We start from the raw sequence: 16,415 nt of genomic DNA on the forward strand, positions 1-16,415 counted from the left end.
TGGCTCACGGGCCCAGCCGCTCCGCGGCACGTGGGATCCTCCCGCACCGGGGCACGAACCCGCGTCCCCCGCATCGGCAGGCGGTCTCGCAACCACCGCGCCACCAGGGAAGCCCTAGAAGTTCTTTTTTAATAAAGGTTTGTGGGGCTCAGAAACGGTAATCGATTGGGATTTCTCTATTGGAGCTTACAATCTCGTTGGACGGTATGATAAGTTAAACAAATATACAGCTGGAGACTTGTTTCAACTTGAGAATAAATGAGAAGAATCAGACCACAATAGAAGCAATTTTCCCACATCTGGACTGTCAGAAGCCAGCCCTCTGCCATGCTCTAGCAGGTCGCTGCGACCTCTTTCTTTCCCAGGCGGAGATTAACAGACAAGTTGTTGCCAGTGCAGAGGCGCTGGGCAGCCTCCATGTTGAGGTACATCTGCCAACCTGGCAGGGCCTTGGAGGCTTTTCTGTTGAGGAGTGAGCCTCACGTAGGGGCACCACGGCCCCCCTGCCTGCTGCTTCAGTGGGAAGCAGCCCAGGAGAGCTGGTCACCTGGGAATACAGTAGGGCCGCCCGGCCACCGAGCCGGCAAGTGCCGGCAGGGCTGCTCAAGAAGACGGGACACTTTGAAGCATGTGTCCTCCTGCGGAGTGCCCTCCTGCTGTGTGTCCTTCACAGAGCGAAGTGGCTTCCCGAATATCGCTCCAGTTAAGAAGTTGAACCCTATTAATGTGGAAATTCCTTGGGTTTTAGCGTGATCGCATCTGGGACAGTTGAGTCCCACCCAGTCAGCTCGCTCCAGTGCGTCCTCTTTTAAATTTGATCTCAACTCATTATAAGAAATAACCCTAAGCTTTATGACATCAGGAACGTTCGTCAAGTGTTTGCCATCGTCAGGTACCGTTATAATGTGTTTTCTTTCCCCTCATTTAATTTTCATAACCATATGAAGCAGGTACCATTATTGTCCCCATTTTACAGAGGAGGAAACTGAGCTACAAATAGGTAAGGTAACTTGCCAGGGGTCGTGTAACTCATAGGAAGTAAAGCCAGGTTTCAGAACCAGCCGGAAGTGTCTACACCCTTTACTTCTCTACAGTGTTGCTTGTTGTTTATAGGTACACCCACTCGAAAGCGAAATGAGCTCATTTCTGGTATAGTAAGACCTATGTCCCAGGCAGGAGGGTCGCAGCAAAAGCTTGAACTCTTTAGAGTGCTGGAAAGAAAACTTGTCCAGTGCTGTGGGCAGTTATTCTGGAGGATCCCCAAGGTCCCTGTGAGAGCCTCTGACTGTCCCCTGAATTCCAGCCCAGAGCCCCTAGAAAGATTATACAAAGGTTGGAGAGAAAACAGATTTCTGCTTAGTGAAAATGTTCCCCTAAGATTATTGTGAAACTTATTTTTTTAACGTTTAACATTGTGTCTAGTTTCTTAAATGATTTTCAACTATGTGAGATTATCCAAGGAGTCTCTGTTACCAAAGCTGATGTTTCAGTTAGCAAGGCATAGGAAGTCTGTTCATTTTCCTTCTTGCAGGATCCCAGCCCTTTCTAATATCCTCTACTAACCTCTTTAATTTTTTTGATCTTTGCATTTCATCTTAGCTGTAAGCTTCTTTCTGTATTTTCTTTAAAGTTCACAATACCCATATGTTCTTTGGTCTTTACCATAGTTAGAATGGTACCTATTAGACTGATATAGTTCAAAAAGAAAAAGGCTCTTTAAGACACTGGTAATTATTTTGGATGAGAGTAGGAACCTCCGGTAACCCCAGGTATGGGCCTCCTAGGTGTCCCTTCCAGATTGTTCTGAGCAATCCAGGAAGCGTTGGCAGGTCAACAGGCATTTTGTGACCGGATGGCCGTGGCCAGTGATCTTTTGCCAGGAGGTGCTGCTAAGCCCACTGCTGCAGCTTGAAGGCTGGTTGCAGGAGGAGGACAGTAGGGCAGATGGGCTGCCCCAGGACCAGAAGGGACCTTAGAATGTTGTCACCTTAGAATGTTGTCCTGGAATATGTTGTCCAGACATTTGGCCTCATCTGGGAGGAAGGAAGCACAGTGGGCATGGAATCAAGTCATGAACTTTGACAGTTGCTCTTGGCTACGTAACACAGCATTATGCAGGGGAATTCTTCACTGCCACCTCTTTCTCGTTAAAAGAGGTGAGCGCTGGTCCTCCTAAAATCTTCAGAGCTTTTCTTCTGACAGATAGAGCCGGGACTTATTGTGGATGCTTTCTTCCAGTAAACCTAGAAAGTATCTCACATTCATCCGTAAAATAAACCACAAGGATGACCATGGAGGAACTCAGCTCCATTTTACAGGTGGGAAGGCTAAGGCCATCAGAACCGCACACCATCCCGGAGTCTGGGGAAGAACAGAGACAAGGCCAGAGCTGCTGGCTCCCAGCTTGGGGTTACATAACTCCTTCAACTCCTCAAGTCCCTGGAAACTGAGGCCAATTCCCTGGAAGATCATTCTGTTCTCTCCTGTTTTTTCAAGAATAGAGCCAGCTTGATCACTGGCTCTGAGGCATGTATGAGAATGACCCGTTTTCTTTCTTCCATGAACCTAATGCCTACCGTCATGATCATTGTTTAATCAAGTTGTATTTGAACTTGCCTGGATCTCATATTTTTATGTTCGTTTGGCTTATATTTTGAAGAACCTTATTTTATTTATGTATACGCTCATCTGTTTCCAAGAAGGATTTGAGAAGACTGCAACAAAGGAAATAAACAGTAAAATGAATACAGTAGAAAGAAAGACAGAAAATCAGAGCCAAGGAAAAGAGGCAGAAGTAATGGGACACATCTATAAGCGTGAGAGCATGATTCCTGTGACTGGGCGTCATATTATCTGACTTCAGTATCAGAGATGCAGAAATAGCGTCCTGCTTTGTGGGGAAGAGACAGATTTCATAAGGTTATTTCTTACAACAAATCTCACTGAAAGTCAAGGGATACTTTTCCTAGCACTAAAAGCAGTTTCTCACATGAGGCTTGATATCGGGGGCATTAAGTGTTATAGTGGACAGATTTTTACGTTTGTGGCCAATGAAGAAGGAGGTGTTATAAGGCTATTTCTTAAAATAAACTCGTGTGAAAGTTGAAGGATAAAACACAGCTTGAGGAAGGCAAGTAAGCTGGTGAACAAGCTCGTGTCATCGACAGGTGTCACTTCCCTGTAGCCTAACGTGACTCAAGGACAAAGCTTAGACCACCTCCCTGAGTGAGCAGATAGCCTGTCACTTAGGCTGCTCCTGACACATTTCCCTTGTGTCCACTGTGTGTGTGAGACGGAAACTATGTAGCAGAGGCGCCGAAGTGGGAGGCTCTGGCAGGTGGACATTCTCCACTGTCTGGGGCAGGACGGCAAGCTTTAGAAAGTAGGTGGCTAGGCTGCAAAACTGATACATTCTAAATGCCAGGAGACCCAGACAATCTCTCTGGGAGATGCACAGCCACCTCCACGCATGTGGAGGGGCCATATGCCCATATGCAGTTCCCACAGTCAACATGGGCGCTTCCCTGTGGAAGCAGCTTTGGGCAATTCCAGTCCCTGAAGAGTGGTTGGCCTGAGCCGTAGAGCTCTGAGCAGAGATGGCTCTGGTCTGCTAACGTCCCGACACAAGTCACCCCCTCTGGCTGTGAAAATCCTCAAAAATGCTGCTGCCCTGAGTGGGTCGAGCACACCGGTGGCACCGTCCCCCCGCATACGACATGTGCAGACTTGCTCACCATGCTTTGTATTCCCCGTTGCCAGATTCCTCAGGAATCTGAGGGGTAAAAACGTGGCCCAGTGACCAGGGAGGACCTGATCAGGAAAGCTGGGGCAAGGGAACGCCTGTTCTGCTAACACGGGTGCTGGGAAGGGGAATGAGCTCTTCCGTGCTGGTCTCACCCAGCGATAAAGGCAGGGGTGCTGCGGAGTCATGGCGCGCAGAGCTCTACTGCCCCGGCCTTGCTGGTGAGCCGTGAAGTAACCCTCAGACAGGCGGGCAGGGGGAGTCAGGGCTCCTCTCTCCCGGGACTGGCTTGCTGACTGAGGCGAACCCAGGATGAACCAACCAGGTTGGCCTCTGTGACTCCTGGCTAAAGAGCAGCCTTCCCTGTGGATCGACCATAGCTCTGGAGACAGGCGGCTTTTCTTCTGAGCAAGTAAAAACTTCAGCATTGAAGAATCCTTGACCTGTCATTTTTAACCTTAATGAGGATAGAACGAGCCTCTGGAACAAGGTGCAATGGAGTCAGGAGAAGTGGCTTTAAGTGAAAACACAGCTGTGGGGTTTACAGACGGCGCCGCAGGGAGGCGTCATCCAGTGGGAGCGGCCAGCCTCGCTATAGACTTTCCAACACTAATGAATCGGGAACTCCGTGCTGAACAGGATTTAGTTTGATGGGTCCCTGTGCCAGCAGATGGATGTATTTTTCTTGAAAGACCAAGGTGCCAGAAATCTCCACGATTACGTTACTGGAGCAAGGCTCTTTTTTGTGGTTTGTGCAGTTGAGCGTCAGGACTGCAGGATTCTCTTGTTCTTTCTCACTCTTATTTTTTCCAGGTCAGAACCAGAGCTTGGGGTGGGGAGGAAAATCCTGCTGAATGAGCAAGTTCTTTCTTAAAAAGCTTTCTCCAAGTCCAAAAAGACTTCAGTGGACTTAGCAGAAAGAAACTTAATACATTGCCATAGAATCACTGTGAACCAAGCGAAAGCCAAGTCCCCAGCATCTTTGTCTTATAAAAGAAAGCAGAGAGGAGATGGAAAAAAAGAAATAATGCTTAGGAAATCCAAACCAAACAACGAAAACTAAAGAAGAGAAACTAAAGATCACCTCAGAGAATGTGAAGATTTCCTTCTAATAAGATTTTTCAATTGCAAAACCAAGGCTCAGGTAGAAGTAACTTTTCTCTTCTTTTTAAGTATGCCATAAATGGCATACCTCAGATGTTTGAACTGTGATGGGATTTGCCACTTGCAGCTTAAGGAAGAGTTGGACGCCCTGCAAGACCAGTGGACTGTGAGGGGAAGAGTCAGCCGTGGAGGGGCTGGAGGCTTCCCAGCCTGGCCCTTGACCTGCATTTGAACCGCGGTCCTAATAGCTATAGCAGATTGAAGCAAGCTCGCTGGCCTCCCGGAGGACCCACGTTGGTTTGAGCCAGAGCAGTGCTGGCCACAGAACCAGCACTCTGCTCTCACCAGCTACCTCCCTCATTACTCCCCTGTGAGAGGAACTCGGAGGCGGGTCGCGGAGGTCGCCCCTGTTCGGCCACGGAGCAGCCTGCAGAGAGGGGAACCACTCTCTTGTGACCGGCCTGCAAGTGCCGTCCAGGCCATGGCCAGAAAGAGAGCCGGTTGCCTGCCAGAGGTCATCTGGGAGCTGTTGTGGACGAGGCGGGCAATTGCGAAACTTCTTAACACATCTCTTACCCTACCAAAGTCAGGCCAGCGTTTGCAAGAGCACCAAAGGCTCTGAGCTGGTGTTACTTAGCTGATGGGGTTTAGTAGCAAGTGGCCCGTGTGTATGTTCTCCAGGAATGTGGCTGTTTGGGAAAGCCAGCTGTGCACCTGAGCAGATTAAAGACCAATTTGCTCATTAGCCCAGGGGAACATCTAGCAAGCCACCCCTCAGCCACCTTTCCTGTCCCGTCCCATTACTCTTTTTCAGTTATTCTTATGAATGTAATCTGGCCCACTGGCTTCACTGGGCTGGTGTACAGAGTAAGGTCGTGCTTCCTTTAATGGTTACATTACATGACTCCATGGACCCCTCTGCTGCTTAGCCTGGGACGTTCATTCTTCCCCTTAGGTTCACCGAAAGGCTCTTCCTCAAGCAATGTCTGAGAACCCTGAGGAAGCCTTCCTTAGTCCTGAATCGGTCGTGCTTACCGCTCACCTGTTGTCACCAGCTGGGAGGATGGCCCTGTGGCCTCCCTTGCCTCCCTCTCCCACCCTAGACCCGGAGGGGCTGCAGGAGGACCTTTCGCAGACCTACCAACCCCCGTAGGGCCGTGGGGAAGGACTGCGGCCCCTTCCACTCACCCAGGCTCCGTCAGCTCACCCACGGTGCCGGTCTCCCTGAGGCAGGAGGGCCAGGTCAGAAGGGCTCGCAGCAGGAGTCTCACACTCTAGCTGCCCAGGGCCTACTCTCCTCTGTGGTCTGGCCTGAGCCCCTGCAAGCAGAAGGCTCTTCTCTTTCCTGCTTGAGAGATATCGGCTTGTCCTTTGTCCAGAGGAAAGGCTTGTCTCTAACTAGACCCATTTAAAGGCCTCCTTCCTCTGCTGCGGGAGGCTGACAGAGCAGCCTTGTTACTGCCTCGTGGGCCCTTTGCTGCCCTCCCTCCTTAACCAGTACCAGGAATGTTGTGCAGTTGGAAACTGTCCTCCCAGGGAAGAGGTTGACTCATAGCGGGCTCTTCTGCTTGACACGGCAGCTGCCTCGGGAACGGGAAAGCCGGACCTCGTGAAGTCTCGGAGTAGCTGTCATCCTTGCAGGCCAACGTTCCAAGCTGAGCCGCTCTGTGGATGGACCCCTGTAGGCCTTGATCAGAGCCAGCACTGGCACAGGTGGCAGCCTGTGGGCCTGCCTGTCTCCTTGCCACGCTTGGCTCATGGGGTGTATTCAGTAGGTACTGTGGGGTGAAGGACCGAGTGCCTCTTCATAGGCGCTGGCAAGATGGGAGCCTCTGGGCACCGAGAGGAGTTGAGCCACTGCGTGCGGTCTGGAGGCGCGGTGACTGAGGGGTGGCGCTCGTGCGGCAGAACCTCTCTACAGAAGCGAGAGTGATTACAAACTCGGATGAAATTGGGTGACTTTAGGAGCTTGCAGGGGAACACGATTCTGTGTCTGTAAAATTTTTTTTTTAATTATTTATTTCTGGCCACGTTGCGTCTTCGTGGCCGTGCGCTGCTTTCTCTAGTTGCGGCGAGCGGGGGCTCCTCTTCGTCGCGGTGCGCGGGCTTCTCGTCGCGGTGGCTTCTCTGCCACGCTTGGCTCATGGGGTGTATTCAGTAGGTACTGTGGGGTGAAGGACCGAGTGCCTCTTCATAGGCGCTGGCAAGATGGGAGCCTCTGGGCACCGAGAGGAGTTGAGCCACTGCGTGCGGTCTGGCGGCGCGGTGACTGAGGGGTGGCGCTCGTGCGGCAGAACCTCTCTACAGAAGCGAGAGTGATTACAAACTCGGATGAAATTGGGTGACTTTAGGAGCTTGCAGGGGAACACGATTCTGTGTCTGTAAAATTTTTTTTTTAATTATTTATTTCTGGCCACGTTGCGTCTTCGTGGCCGTGCGCTGCTTTCTCTAGTTGCGGCGAGCGGGGGCTCCTCTTCGTCGCGGTGCGCGGGCTTCTCGTCGCGGTGGCTTCTCTTGTTGCGGAGCACGGGCTCTAGGCGTGCGGGCTTCAGTAGTTGTGGCAGGCGGGCTCAGTAGTCGTGGCTCGCGGGCTCTAGAGCGCGGGCTCAGTGGTTGTGGCGCACGGGCTCAGTTGCTCCGTGGCATGCGGGATCTTCCCCAACCAGGGCTCGAATCCGTGTCCCCTGCTTTGGCAGGCGATTGTTGACCACTGTGCCACCGGGGACGTCCCTGTGTCTGTAAATTAAATGACTGGAGCGGTTAGTCGCTGACGGGTAAGCGAGGTGCTCCAAATCTCTGCCCTGCAATTCAGCCCAGCGACGTGCTTTGGGCACCTGCTGTGGACAGAGATAAGGGCACTGAGTGCCCAGGGTACCTGGTGAAGCTACCCATCCCGAACCCTTGGACTCACTGGGGAGAGCGGCCCTGCCTCCAGTTACCAGAGGAGGGAATAATAGAAGGTCCACTTTTACGGAGAGGATCTCAAAGGATGTGTGGGATCTTGCTGGGACAGACAGGAAGGGCTCCCCTGGAAGCAGTCGTGGCACAAGGAGGGGCCCAGAGGTAGGAGAGTGCACGGCTTGGTCCAGCCTCATGCAGTGAGCCGTGCAGTTGGAGGAGGAACGCACGGAGCTCTGCAGCAGGACGACGCCGGGGCGCTCTTTCCCTGTCTGGCAGACTCGTGTTTCTCCTTCAAGACGCCCGTCCTCTGCCCTGGGGCCCTCCCGGGCTGGCATACCCTCCTCGGCACTTGCCACCCCACCAGTCCCTTGGTCACAGTCCATATTTGTTCACGTGGGCAGCCAACCCCCAGAGGGCCTGGACCGTGTTTAATTCGTGAATATATTTCCGACATACAGACAGCAGGAAGCCATCAAGGTCCTTACAGATGGACGTGTCATCAGGCTTGTGTTTAGAAGGATGGCTCAGCTGTGTTGTGGAGAGTGGATTAGAGAGAGCAGAGCCAGGGGAGTGGAGTGTGTCGGTGTCCTCGAGAGAAATAATGAGCAATTACAAAGAGCGGCCGAGGCCCGGAAGGCTGGCAGAGGCCGGGCACAGCTCCATCGAGGCCCTGACTCTGCTTTTCTCTGGGTCTTTTTGAGTCTGCTTCCTTTGTGAGTTGGCTTCATTCTCAGGCTGCTAGCAAGCAAGTTGCAGCAGTTCTGGCCCTCGTGCCCGGGAGCACCCAGCAAACACTGGCCTCCGCTGGATCACATGACCATTCCTGAACCAGTGCCTAGGGCCAGGAAATGCCGGGTACTGGCTGGCTTGGGTTCCCGATCAGTTGCCGAAAGGTGTCTGAGGTTACCTTAGAACGGCCAGGCCCAGCCCCAGCCCCGGCGACTGGATCTGCTTCCCCTTGAATCCCCTGGCCTGGGGTGGGAGGGCGTATAGCTGAATGAAACTAGAATACCATTAGGAAGGAGGAAACGACGGCTCGACACGCGCTTACGTCTGCTGTGGGGACCAGCTGGACCGATTCATTCACGTATTGAACCGTGCACGTAGTAGGCGCCTACTCCCACACCCACACCTACCTGCACAGCTGCAGGGACACGCTTTGTGGACTGCTTTATCTGGGCCACAGCATCTCATCCTCCTGAATGAATATCAGACCCCTCATGGAGGACCCCACGCCCCACCCCAACCTCTGACTCTCCGTTTCTCGACTTCTCCTTGGATCTTGTGATGGACTGTTCCATCTCCAAGATCAGACATGGCCTACTCTCTGACCACAGCCTCCGGTGCCCCCCACTTCCTCACCCAGTGACTCCCACAAACTGTCTCCTTGACCTCACGGACACCTCGGAGGCCAGTATAGGCCAGCGGTTAGCAACCTGGACCACGCTTCAGTTCTGCCGCTTCCTTGCTAATTTACTTAAACTACTCCGCAGCGTAAGGACAGGAGCCAACCTCGCAGGGTTGCTGGGAGGGTTAAATAAAGTCACACGTGAAAGGTGCCTGGGACAGAGGACGCGCTCAAAAATATTAGCTCCATCCAGACGTCTTTCACCCAGACGCTTCTGTCTTCTTCCAGGCAGTCCCTTGCATTTGTGTCTCCTGCCTGTCTCCCCACAGAGTCCCTGACCCACCTGTTGCCAGTGTTATGCCTCTACCCCCCGATCCCTCAAACCTCTTCTTCCCTCAGACCTTTCTGGCAAATGCTCAGCTCTGCACCCGCCTAACTTTCTTCCTGCCAGCGTCTAGGTTGCTAGAAAAAGAATCATCTGGACAGATGGTTGCTGCGGTGGCCTCAGCTCCACCCTTAATGCTCCCTGGCAGTCCTTATGCTCTTCTCTGCTCGGCTGTTTTTCCTGTTCTTCAGAGAAGCAATTTCAAACTTTCATCATATTCCTCCAACTTCCGTTCCTTCCCTCACCAAACCTTCCATTCCTTGCAGATAATGTGGCCTGCTAATTCTTAGAAAAGAACAATAATCAGGCTGGAACATTCCAAACCACCACCATGCCCGCATACCCACCCCCAAATCCACAGACAGATCTTCAGCCCCACCCCGCCTGCCCTGCGCTGCAGCGAGAAAGGGTCTTCGCTTGCATGTTGGATTGCAACCCCTCCTGTCATCTCAGACATCTCTCTCCTGTGGCTTCAACCCCTCCCTCTATAGTTCCTCCTATCAGCATTTAAACAAGTCTCGGTCCTCTTACGGTCCACTCTCCTTCAGTCCCACATCCTGTTATCCAGCCCCGCCCCATTCCATTCATCCTGGCTCTTCCCTGGCACTCTCTCATTTGCTGAACGAGTTAACACTCGTGATCCCCGTTTCCTCACGTTCTGCTCGTTTTTCAGCCCATCGCACCCTGATCTCTGCTTCCACCACTCTCCTGGGAGTTCTCGTTGCTAAATCCAACGGATTCTTGGTTTGGATGCTTGTTGCTCTCTTACTTGACCTCTTAGAAGGATTTGACGCTGCTGGGTGCTCCCTCCTTAAGACGTGTTCCCTCCTTGGCTCCTGTAACATCATAACTTAGAACACCGTGGCTACCCCTTCTCAGTCTCTGTTGTCCAGCTCTTAAATGTAGCTGTTCTATCGAAAACCTCATTTTTACTCAACGTACTCTCTCAGGACCATCTCATCCGCTCCAGTGGCTTCAGTTGCCATCTGACTTCCCATCCAGAGTTTCCCAAACCTGTACCTCCAGGTTACAGTCTTGCTTATAAAAATGCGGAACTGTTTATACAGCTGCCTACTGGTCATCTCCACTAAGATTCCTCTTGGGCACCTTAAGATCAGCACTCCTGACCCTGCCATTCCTCCTTATCACGGGAAGCATCTACCTGGCTCTCCAAGGCAAAGACCCTTAGACATTGTCTTTGGCTCCTCTCCCTCTTGCGGAGTTTATCATCTCCAGGCCATCACCGAGTCCTCCAATTCTGGTAAGGTGGCAGGAACACAGGTTCTGGTTGAAATTCCAGTTCTGACTGTGGTTTGAACAAACTGCTTCACCTTTTTCCAACTCAAGTTCCTCACCTGTGAAAAGGAAATAGTAATACCGAATTCACATGGCTGTGGTCATGGGGGACTTCTCTGGCGGTCCAGTAGCTAGGACCCCGCGCTTTCACTGCCGAGGGCCCGGGTTCAACCCCTGGCCGGGGAACTAAGATCCCACAAGCTGTGCGGCACGGCCCCAAGAAAACCCAAAAACATAAGAACAAAATAAAACAAACAAAAAACCAAATGGTTGTGGTCAGGATAAAGGAAAGCCTTTACTTGGCAGGCTTTCGGTAAATACGAGTGCTCTTCTGTCCCCATTTCCTCTCTCCCCATCCCCATCACCACCTCTGCTTACTCACCTTATTGTTGAATCGGTGTACATATAGTTTCTTGGCCTCGAGAATCCCCCAGGAATGAAGTTTCCCATAATTCCTTCATGACTGAGGACAGCAGCTTATATCTCATCATGCTTCTCATAAAGACTTTGGAAAATGCAAAGAAAGTAAAGCAATCACTGTTTCCATTTTGATATCGTTCCTTCCAGTCTTCTGTGCATTCTTTGTTCTTCTTTGAATGTAGGGTTTTTTTTTACATATAATTGAGTACACATCCTGCTTCTTTTCATCTAATCCAGATATTTTCCCAGGTTAATAAAAATTCTTCATAAACAGTTGAATGGCTGCATGCTATTCCGCATGTGACTACAGTATGGTTTATTTAACTGTTTTGCTGTTGTTGGTTTTTTAGAGTCTTTCCAATAAATAATACTGAGGGAAACAGTTTTGAAAGAAAAAAAACCCCACTTTTTCTCCTACGTTTATAATAATTTTTCTAAGCCGTAAATTCATAACTTGAATCACTGAATTGAAGGATTTGAACATTTCTAAGCAGTGCAGTCTGAAATGGACTAAATGAATTATAGGCCTTACCTTAACTACAAAGAGGGAAGTAAAGAAAAAAGGGTTGTAATTAACAGATATTTTTAAATAATTGTTTTCTGTTTTACTGAAAGAGGGCTTGGAAGATCCGAACAGTGCTCTGTGGGGAAAACATGCCTTTGACTTGAAGTTCCTGGGTCCATGTTGGTAAAGGAGGGCTTGTTTCTGTTTTTGTATTTTCATCTGGGTCAGTGAGAGGACAGGCCATTCCTACAAGCGCGTTTCCCTCTAAGGAGGAGAAAAATCATCCAGCATCTAATGATGCAGATCATTAGTTGTGTTAACAGCCTTGCAGTTAAAAAAAAAAAAAAGTTATAACAATGTATCCTCCTAATGTGCAGTTAATTTTAGTTAAAACTTCCCTGGTGATTTTAATTTTTTAATTTAATTTAACTTATTATTAGTTTGTTCGTTTGTTTGGCCTCGCGGCGCAGCTTGAAGGATCGTAGTTCCCCAACCAGGGATTGAACCCGGGCCACCACAGTGAAAGCACCAAGTCCTAACCACTGGACCGCCAGGGAATTCCCTCCCTGGTGATTTTTAAACCCAGTGAATTTGTAAATCTAGTAAATGGCCCTGCGTTTGGAAATGCTAGAGCTGCCATAGCCAACTGGGCTCTAGCAAGACACACACAACTCACTGAGCTCAGGCTTCCCAGCAACACCCGAGCACTCCCCTCAGAATCCAGAGTTTATTACCAGATCCCTTGTTCCTGATCTTCCCTAATCAGAAAAAGCTAGTGAGTGCCTCAAAGTTAACATGTCCAGGACTTCCCTGGCGGTCCAGTGATTAAGACTGTGTGCTCCCATTGCAGGGTTGCAGGGGGCACGGGTTCGATCCCTGGTCAGGGAAGATCCCACATGCCTCGTGGCACAGCCAAAAAAATGTTAACATGTCCAAAACCAGACTTTGGACTCTCTACCCATCCCCGCATTCAGTCTTCTCACTCAGCAGTGAAACCACCACCTGACCGGTTGTTTAACTCAAAAACTTGAACCATCCTTGATTTCTTCTTTTCTGTCCTCACCACTCCCCAACACCAAATCCATCAGCATATTCTGCCGATTCTACTTCTAAAATTTTACTTGAGATCCCGAATTGTCCGTTTCTCTCCATCTTGCCCAGCTGCCCTCTCGCCCCAGCCCCCGTCACTGCTCGCCTGCACTGCTCGGCAGCCTCCCCCGGGGCTCCTGCTTCTGCTGCCTCCTCTACAGTCCTTTCTCTACGCGGTAGCCAGAGGGATCCTGCTAAAACTTAACTGTGGTCATGTCGCCCACCCCTTCCTTAAAACGTGTCAGAGGCTTCCCTTTGCTCGTAAGGTGAAGGCCAAAAACTCTAACATGGCTGAGAAGGTCCTGTGTACCTATGTACCCTGGCCTTCCTCTCCAGCATCACTGCCCACCATTTCGCCGTATACATCCTTCAGTTCCTGCACCTCCTGCACCGAGGGCTCTATACATGTTCCCTGCTGAGGAGGACCCTCTTCTCTCCCTATCCATCCTTTCCACAGTCTAGGTAACCCCTCCTTCCCACTTTCCCAGTCTAGGTCAGCTTATTTACTTCTACAGAAACATGGGAGGTTTTTTTCCTTCTTTAGAGAACCTATTTCAAAGTTTCATATATATAAAAAAAAAGTTTTTCCATTCATCAGCATAATTATGTGATTGATGTCTGTTTCCTCTACTAGACCATAAGATCCTCTCTGCTTACTGTTCACTGTTCTTTCCCCATCAGCTAGCTCAGTGTCTGGCACAAAGTGGGTGCTTAATAAAAAAAAAATTGGTTGCATGCTAACTGAAGAAGTCAAGTCCTGGTAACAGTCCTCCTTGACAACAGTGTCCCTGTAAGGTGCGGGCTCTTCCCAGAGCGGGCAGACCCGGGTTCTCCACAACACATCGTCTTGAGAGAGCGTGATTTCGCTTGTCTTGTTCTTGTTGTTTTTCATTTCAGCTGTCAGAATGAATAGAGCATGCTGCCTAAAACTTACTTGTTTTTCTCTTCTCTCCTTATTCAGCTAAAGCTTGTTTTTACTCTGGACCACGAGACAGGATTGCCTCAAGGATGTCACATCTACGAGTACCGTGACAGCAACAAGTAAGTCGCTCTGTGGGAAGGAGTGTCAGCTCACCATGTCCTGCAGAGGTAGCACCCGTAGTCTTTCTTACACTGGGCTTCCCTGACAAAGGGATTGTCAGGAAGGGAATCACACTTTTTGTGGCTGTACTAGAAAAAAGCTGGCGCAAAAATATTTCTCCTGTAACAGCTCTTTTGCCCTTCAATATAGGAGTTGGAATACTTGTGTAGGAGCAGGTGTAATGTATTAGAAGTCTATTTCAAAGCAAACCCTCCTTTCCAGGCTCCAGCTCTTCTAGATACTCCCCTACCCACTTCATCGCCAGTCATGTGCTTGCTAATTGGGTTCACCGTGTGACTTTGGCTTTTGTTGTCATTCGGTCTGACTATGCTATGTTTATAGGTTTGCTGTGATGTCCACCTTGTGAATCTTTCTTTCTTTCTTTCTTTCTCTCTCTCTCTTTCTTTCTTTCTTTCTTTCTCTCTCTCTCTCTCTCTTTCTTTCTTTCCTTCCTTCCTTCTTTCTTTCTTTCTTTCAAAAAGTTTTTTAAATTTTTAAAATAATTTTTATTGGAGTATAGTTGATTTACAATGTTGTGTTAGTTTCAGGTGTACAGCAAAGTGAATCAGTTACACATATACATATATCCACTCTTTTTTAGATACTTTTCCCATATAGGTCATTACAGAGTATTGAGTAGAGTTCCCTGTGCTATAGCAGGTCCTTATTAGTTATCTGTTTTATATATCGTAGTGTGTATATGTCAATCCCAATCTCCCAATTTATCCCTCGCCACCCCCTTACCTTGGGAATTTTAGAGTTGGGGTATTTCTGGGTACTTACAGAGGTTTAAGTTGGTGGCCTTATTAGAAAGATGGCGCCTGGCATAGTTTTATACACCTCTTCTCTTCATCACAGACTGCCTCCTTGACTGTGTAGTTTTGTCTGTGGGCCGGTGACAGTGGTGATGAGTGAGGTGAAGGGGGTGTGCCCTGATGAGGACAAGGACAGGGATGAATGGTGTGTGTTAGGCACAGTCCAGGGACACTACATTTGGTGTCCCACTTAATTCTCATGGCAACCTGAAGAGTTTTCTTTTATTATTGTTGTACTTGCAGAAGCTGAGGTCTAGGGAATGTATGTAACTCGTTCAAGGTCACTTGCCACAGCTGTGTGAGGCAGCGTCAGCATTATCACAGTAATTCGGGGAAGAAAATAGATGAAAGGCAATTGATGTCCCAAGTTGCTACTTTTGGAAACCTCATTGATGACAAGAATAGTCCCAACCTGGACTCAAGGACTAATTGTGTGAATATCCAACTGTTTAATTTTATCCAGTGGAAGGATCAAATAGGCACAGGCCAGTGGAATCATACATTACCTTCCAGAAGAGAAACTCGCGTCTTCCTCAAGAGCTCATGCTCTGTTATGGGTGGAAGATGGGTTACTGTGTGCCTCCGTGACCAAATTTCCATTCAGATTACTTTCAAGGCATTATTCCTCTTTGTAATTTATCTTTAGGAGGATGCTATCGTCAGCTATTGTGTACCCTCAATTCCCACCAAATTAATCATTCAGAAAAGGTTGACCAAGCATCCTTTAACACCATCGTTCCTCCTCTTGGATGGCACTGTTTCTGGAAGACAGTTACAGGATTTCTAGGCCATGGTGTCAGAGATACAGTCTCAGCTTCTGATAACGCTTAGTTCGGCAGAGAAGTAGGGCTAGACTTCTCTGGGGTCAGGACTGACGGGGACAGGTGAGTGAGTCCCTTGGTGGCAGGGGCAAGCATTGTTAGGGAGTGAGAGGATTGTAAGCCATAAGCCCTCCTTGTCAGCGCTGCCCTGAGCTCCCTGATGCTTGCTGGACGACCGTGGGTGGCAGCCCCTCACACGACAGATCGTGGCCGCGGAAGCACAGTGGTGTCGGGCTCAGGGGTGTTTACCTACTCCATTTCTGGCCTGACTCTCTGCTCTTTGGAAACAGGGTTGGCAGAGTTTTTGTTCAGTGGGAGAAGGGCACCAGCTTTAAGTTCATGTCTGAGCAGTTCAGAGGTCTGGTGACAACAACTTACGTTGTCTTTGAAACTGATCGGAGAAAATAGCCTAGCTCTGTTTCTTGGCCTAATTCCCAACTCCTAGCGTATTGTCAGAATAAGCAGTGTAGGAGAGAATGTAGGAGTTGTAAGTATTGATAAGCCTTGGGCCAAAGATGTGTAAAAGAAAGCCTTTGTGTAGGAAACTGGGTAGGAGCCAAGATCTCGGAAAGTATGACTATCGGATGCCTCAGTGGTCCCTCGCTACCGATCTCTCTCGCTAGAGGCAGTCTTGGGGTTTATTCTCAACCCGTGGACAAGTTTTCTAACCTCCCCGAGCCTCGGGTTTCTTCATCTGTTAAGCACAGTGGAACTCATGACAGCTTTTCGGGCACCATTGTCACGGGGATTGAATGGGGAGACATTGTCGCCGGCCTAGCGCGCGCAGAATGCCCACAGTCAACGTTGATTGCCTGTCCTGAAAAATCGTCTCAGAAAAATGGTCCTGACTTCGCTTCTGTTCTCCCAGTGCCAGCAGGGCTGCACCCCTGCACCGTGGCTGCAGCCGG

The 16,415-nt window shown here is 49.6% G+C and overlaps 1 protein-coding gene across 10 annotated transcripts in view; it reads left to right on the forward strand.

Annotated features, from left to right (window-relative positions):
- Positions 1–16,415, forward strand: part of DIS3L2 (DIS3 like 3'-5' exoribonuclease 2) — a 398,793-nt gene that overhangs the window by 331,347 nt on the left and 51,031 nt on the right. For all 10 annotated transcript variants that reach the window (XR_008619304.1, XR_008619302.1, XR_003677896.2 and 7 more), the window contains one exon: positions 13,752–13,831. Coding sequence is in view for 5 of the 10 variants with exons in the window: in XM_028482691.2 (XP_028338492.1) it covers positions 13,752–13,831 (80 nt within the window). In the remaining 5 variants the exon portion in view is untranslated. The remainder of the gene's footprint in view (positions 1–13,751; positions 13,832–16,415) is intronic.

Source organism: Physeter macrocephalus, chromosome 2 (genome assembly GCF_002837175.3).
Source record: "Physeter macrocephalus isolate SW-GA chromosome 2, ASM283717v5, whole genome shotgun sequence".
Classification (NCBI taxonomy): Eukaryota; Metazoa; Chordata; class Mammalia; order Artiodactyla; family Physeteridae; genus Physeter; species Physeter macrocephalus.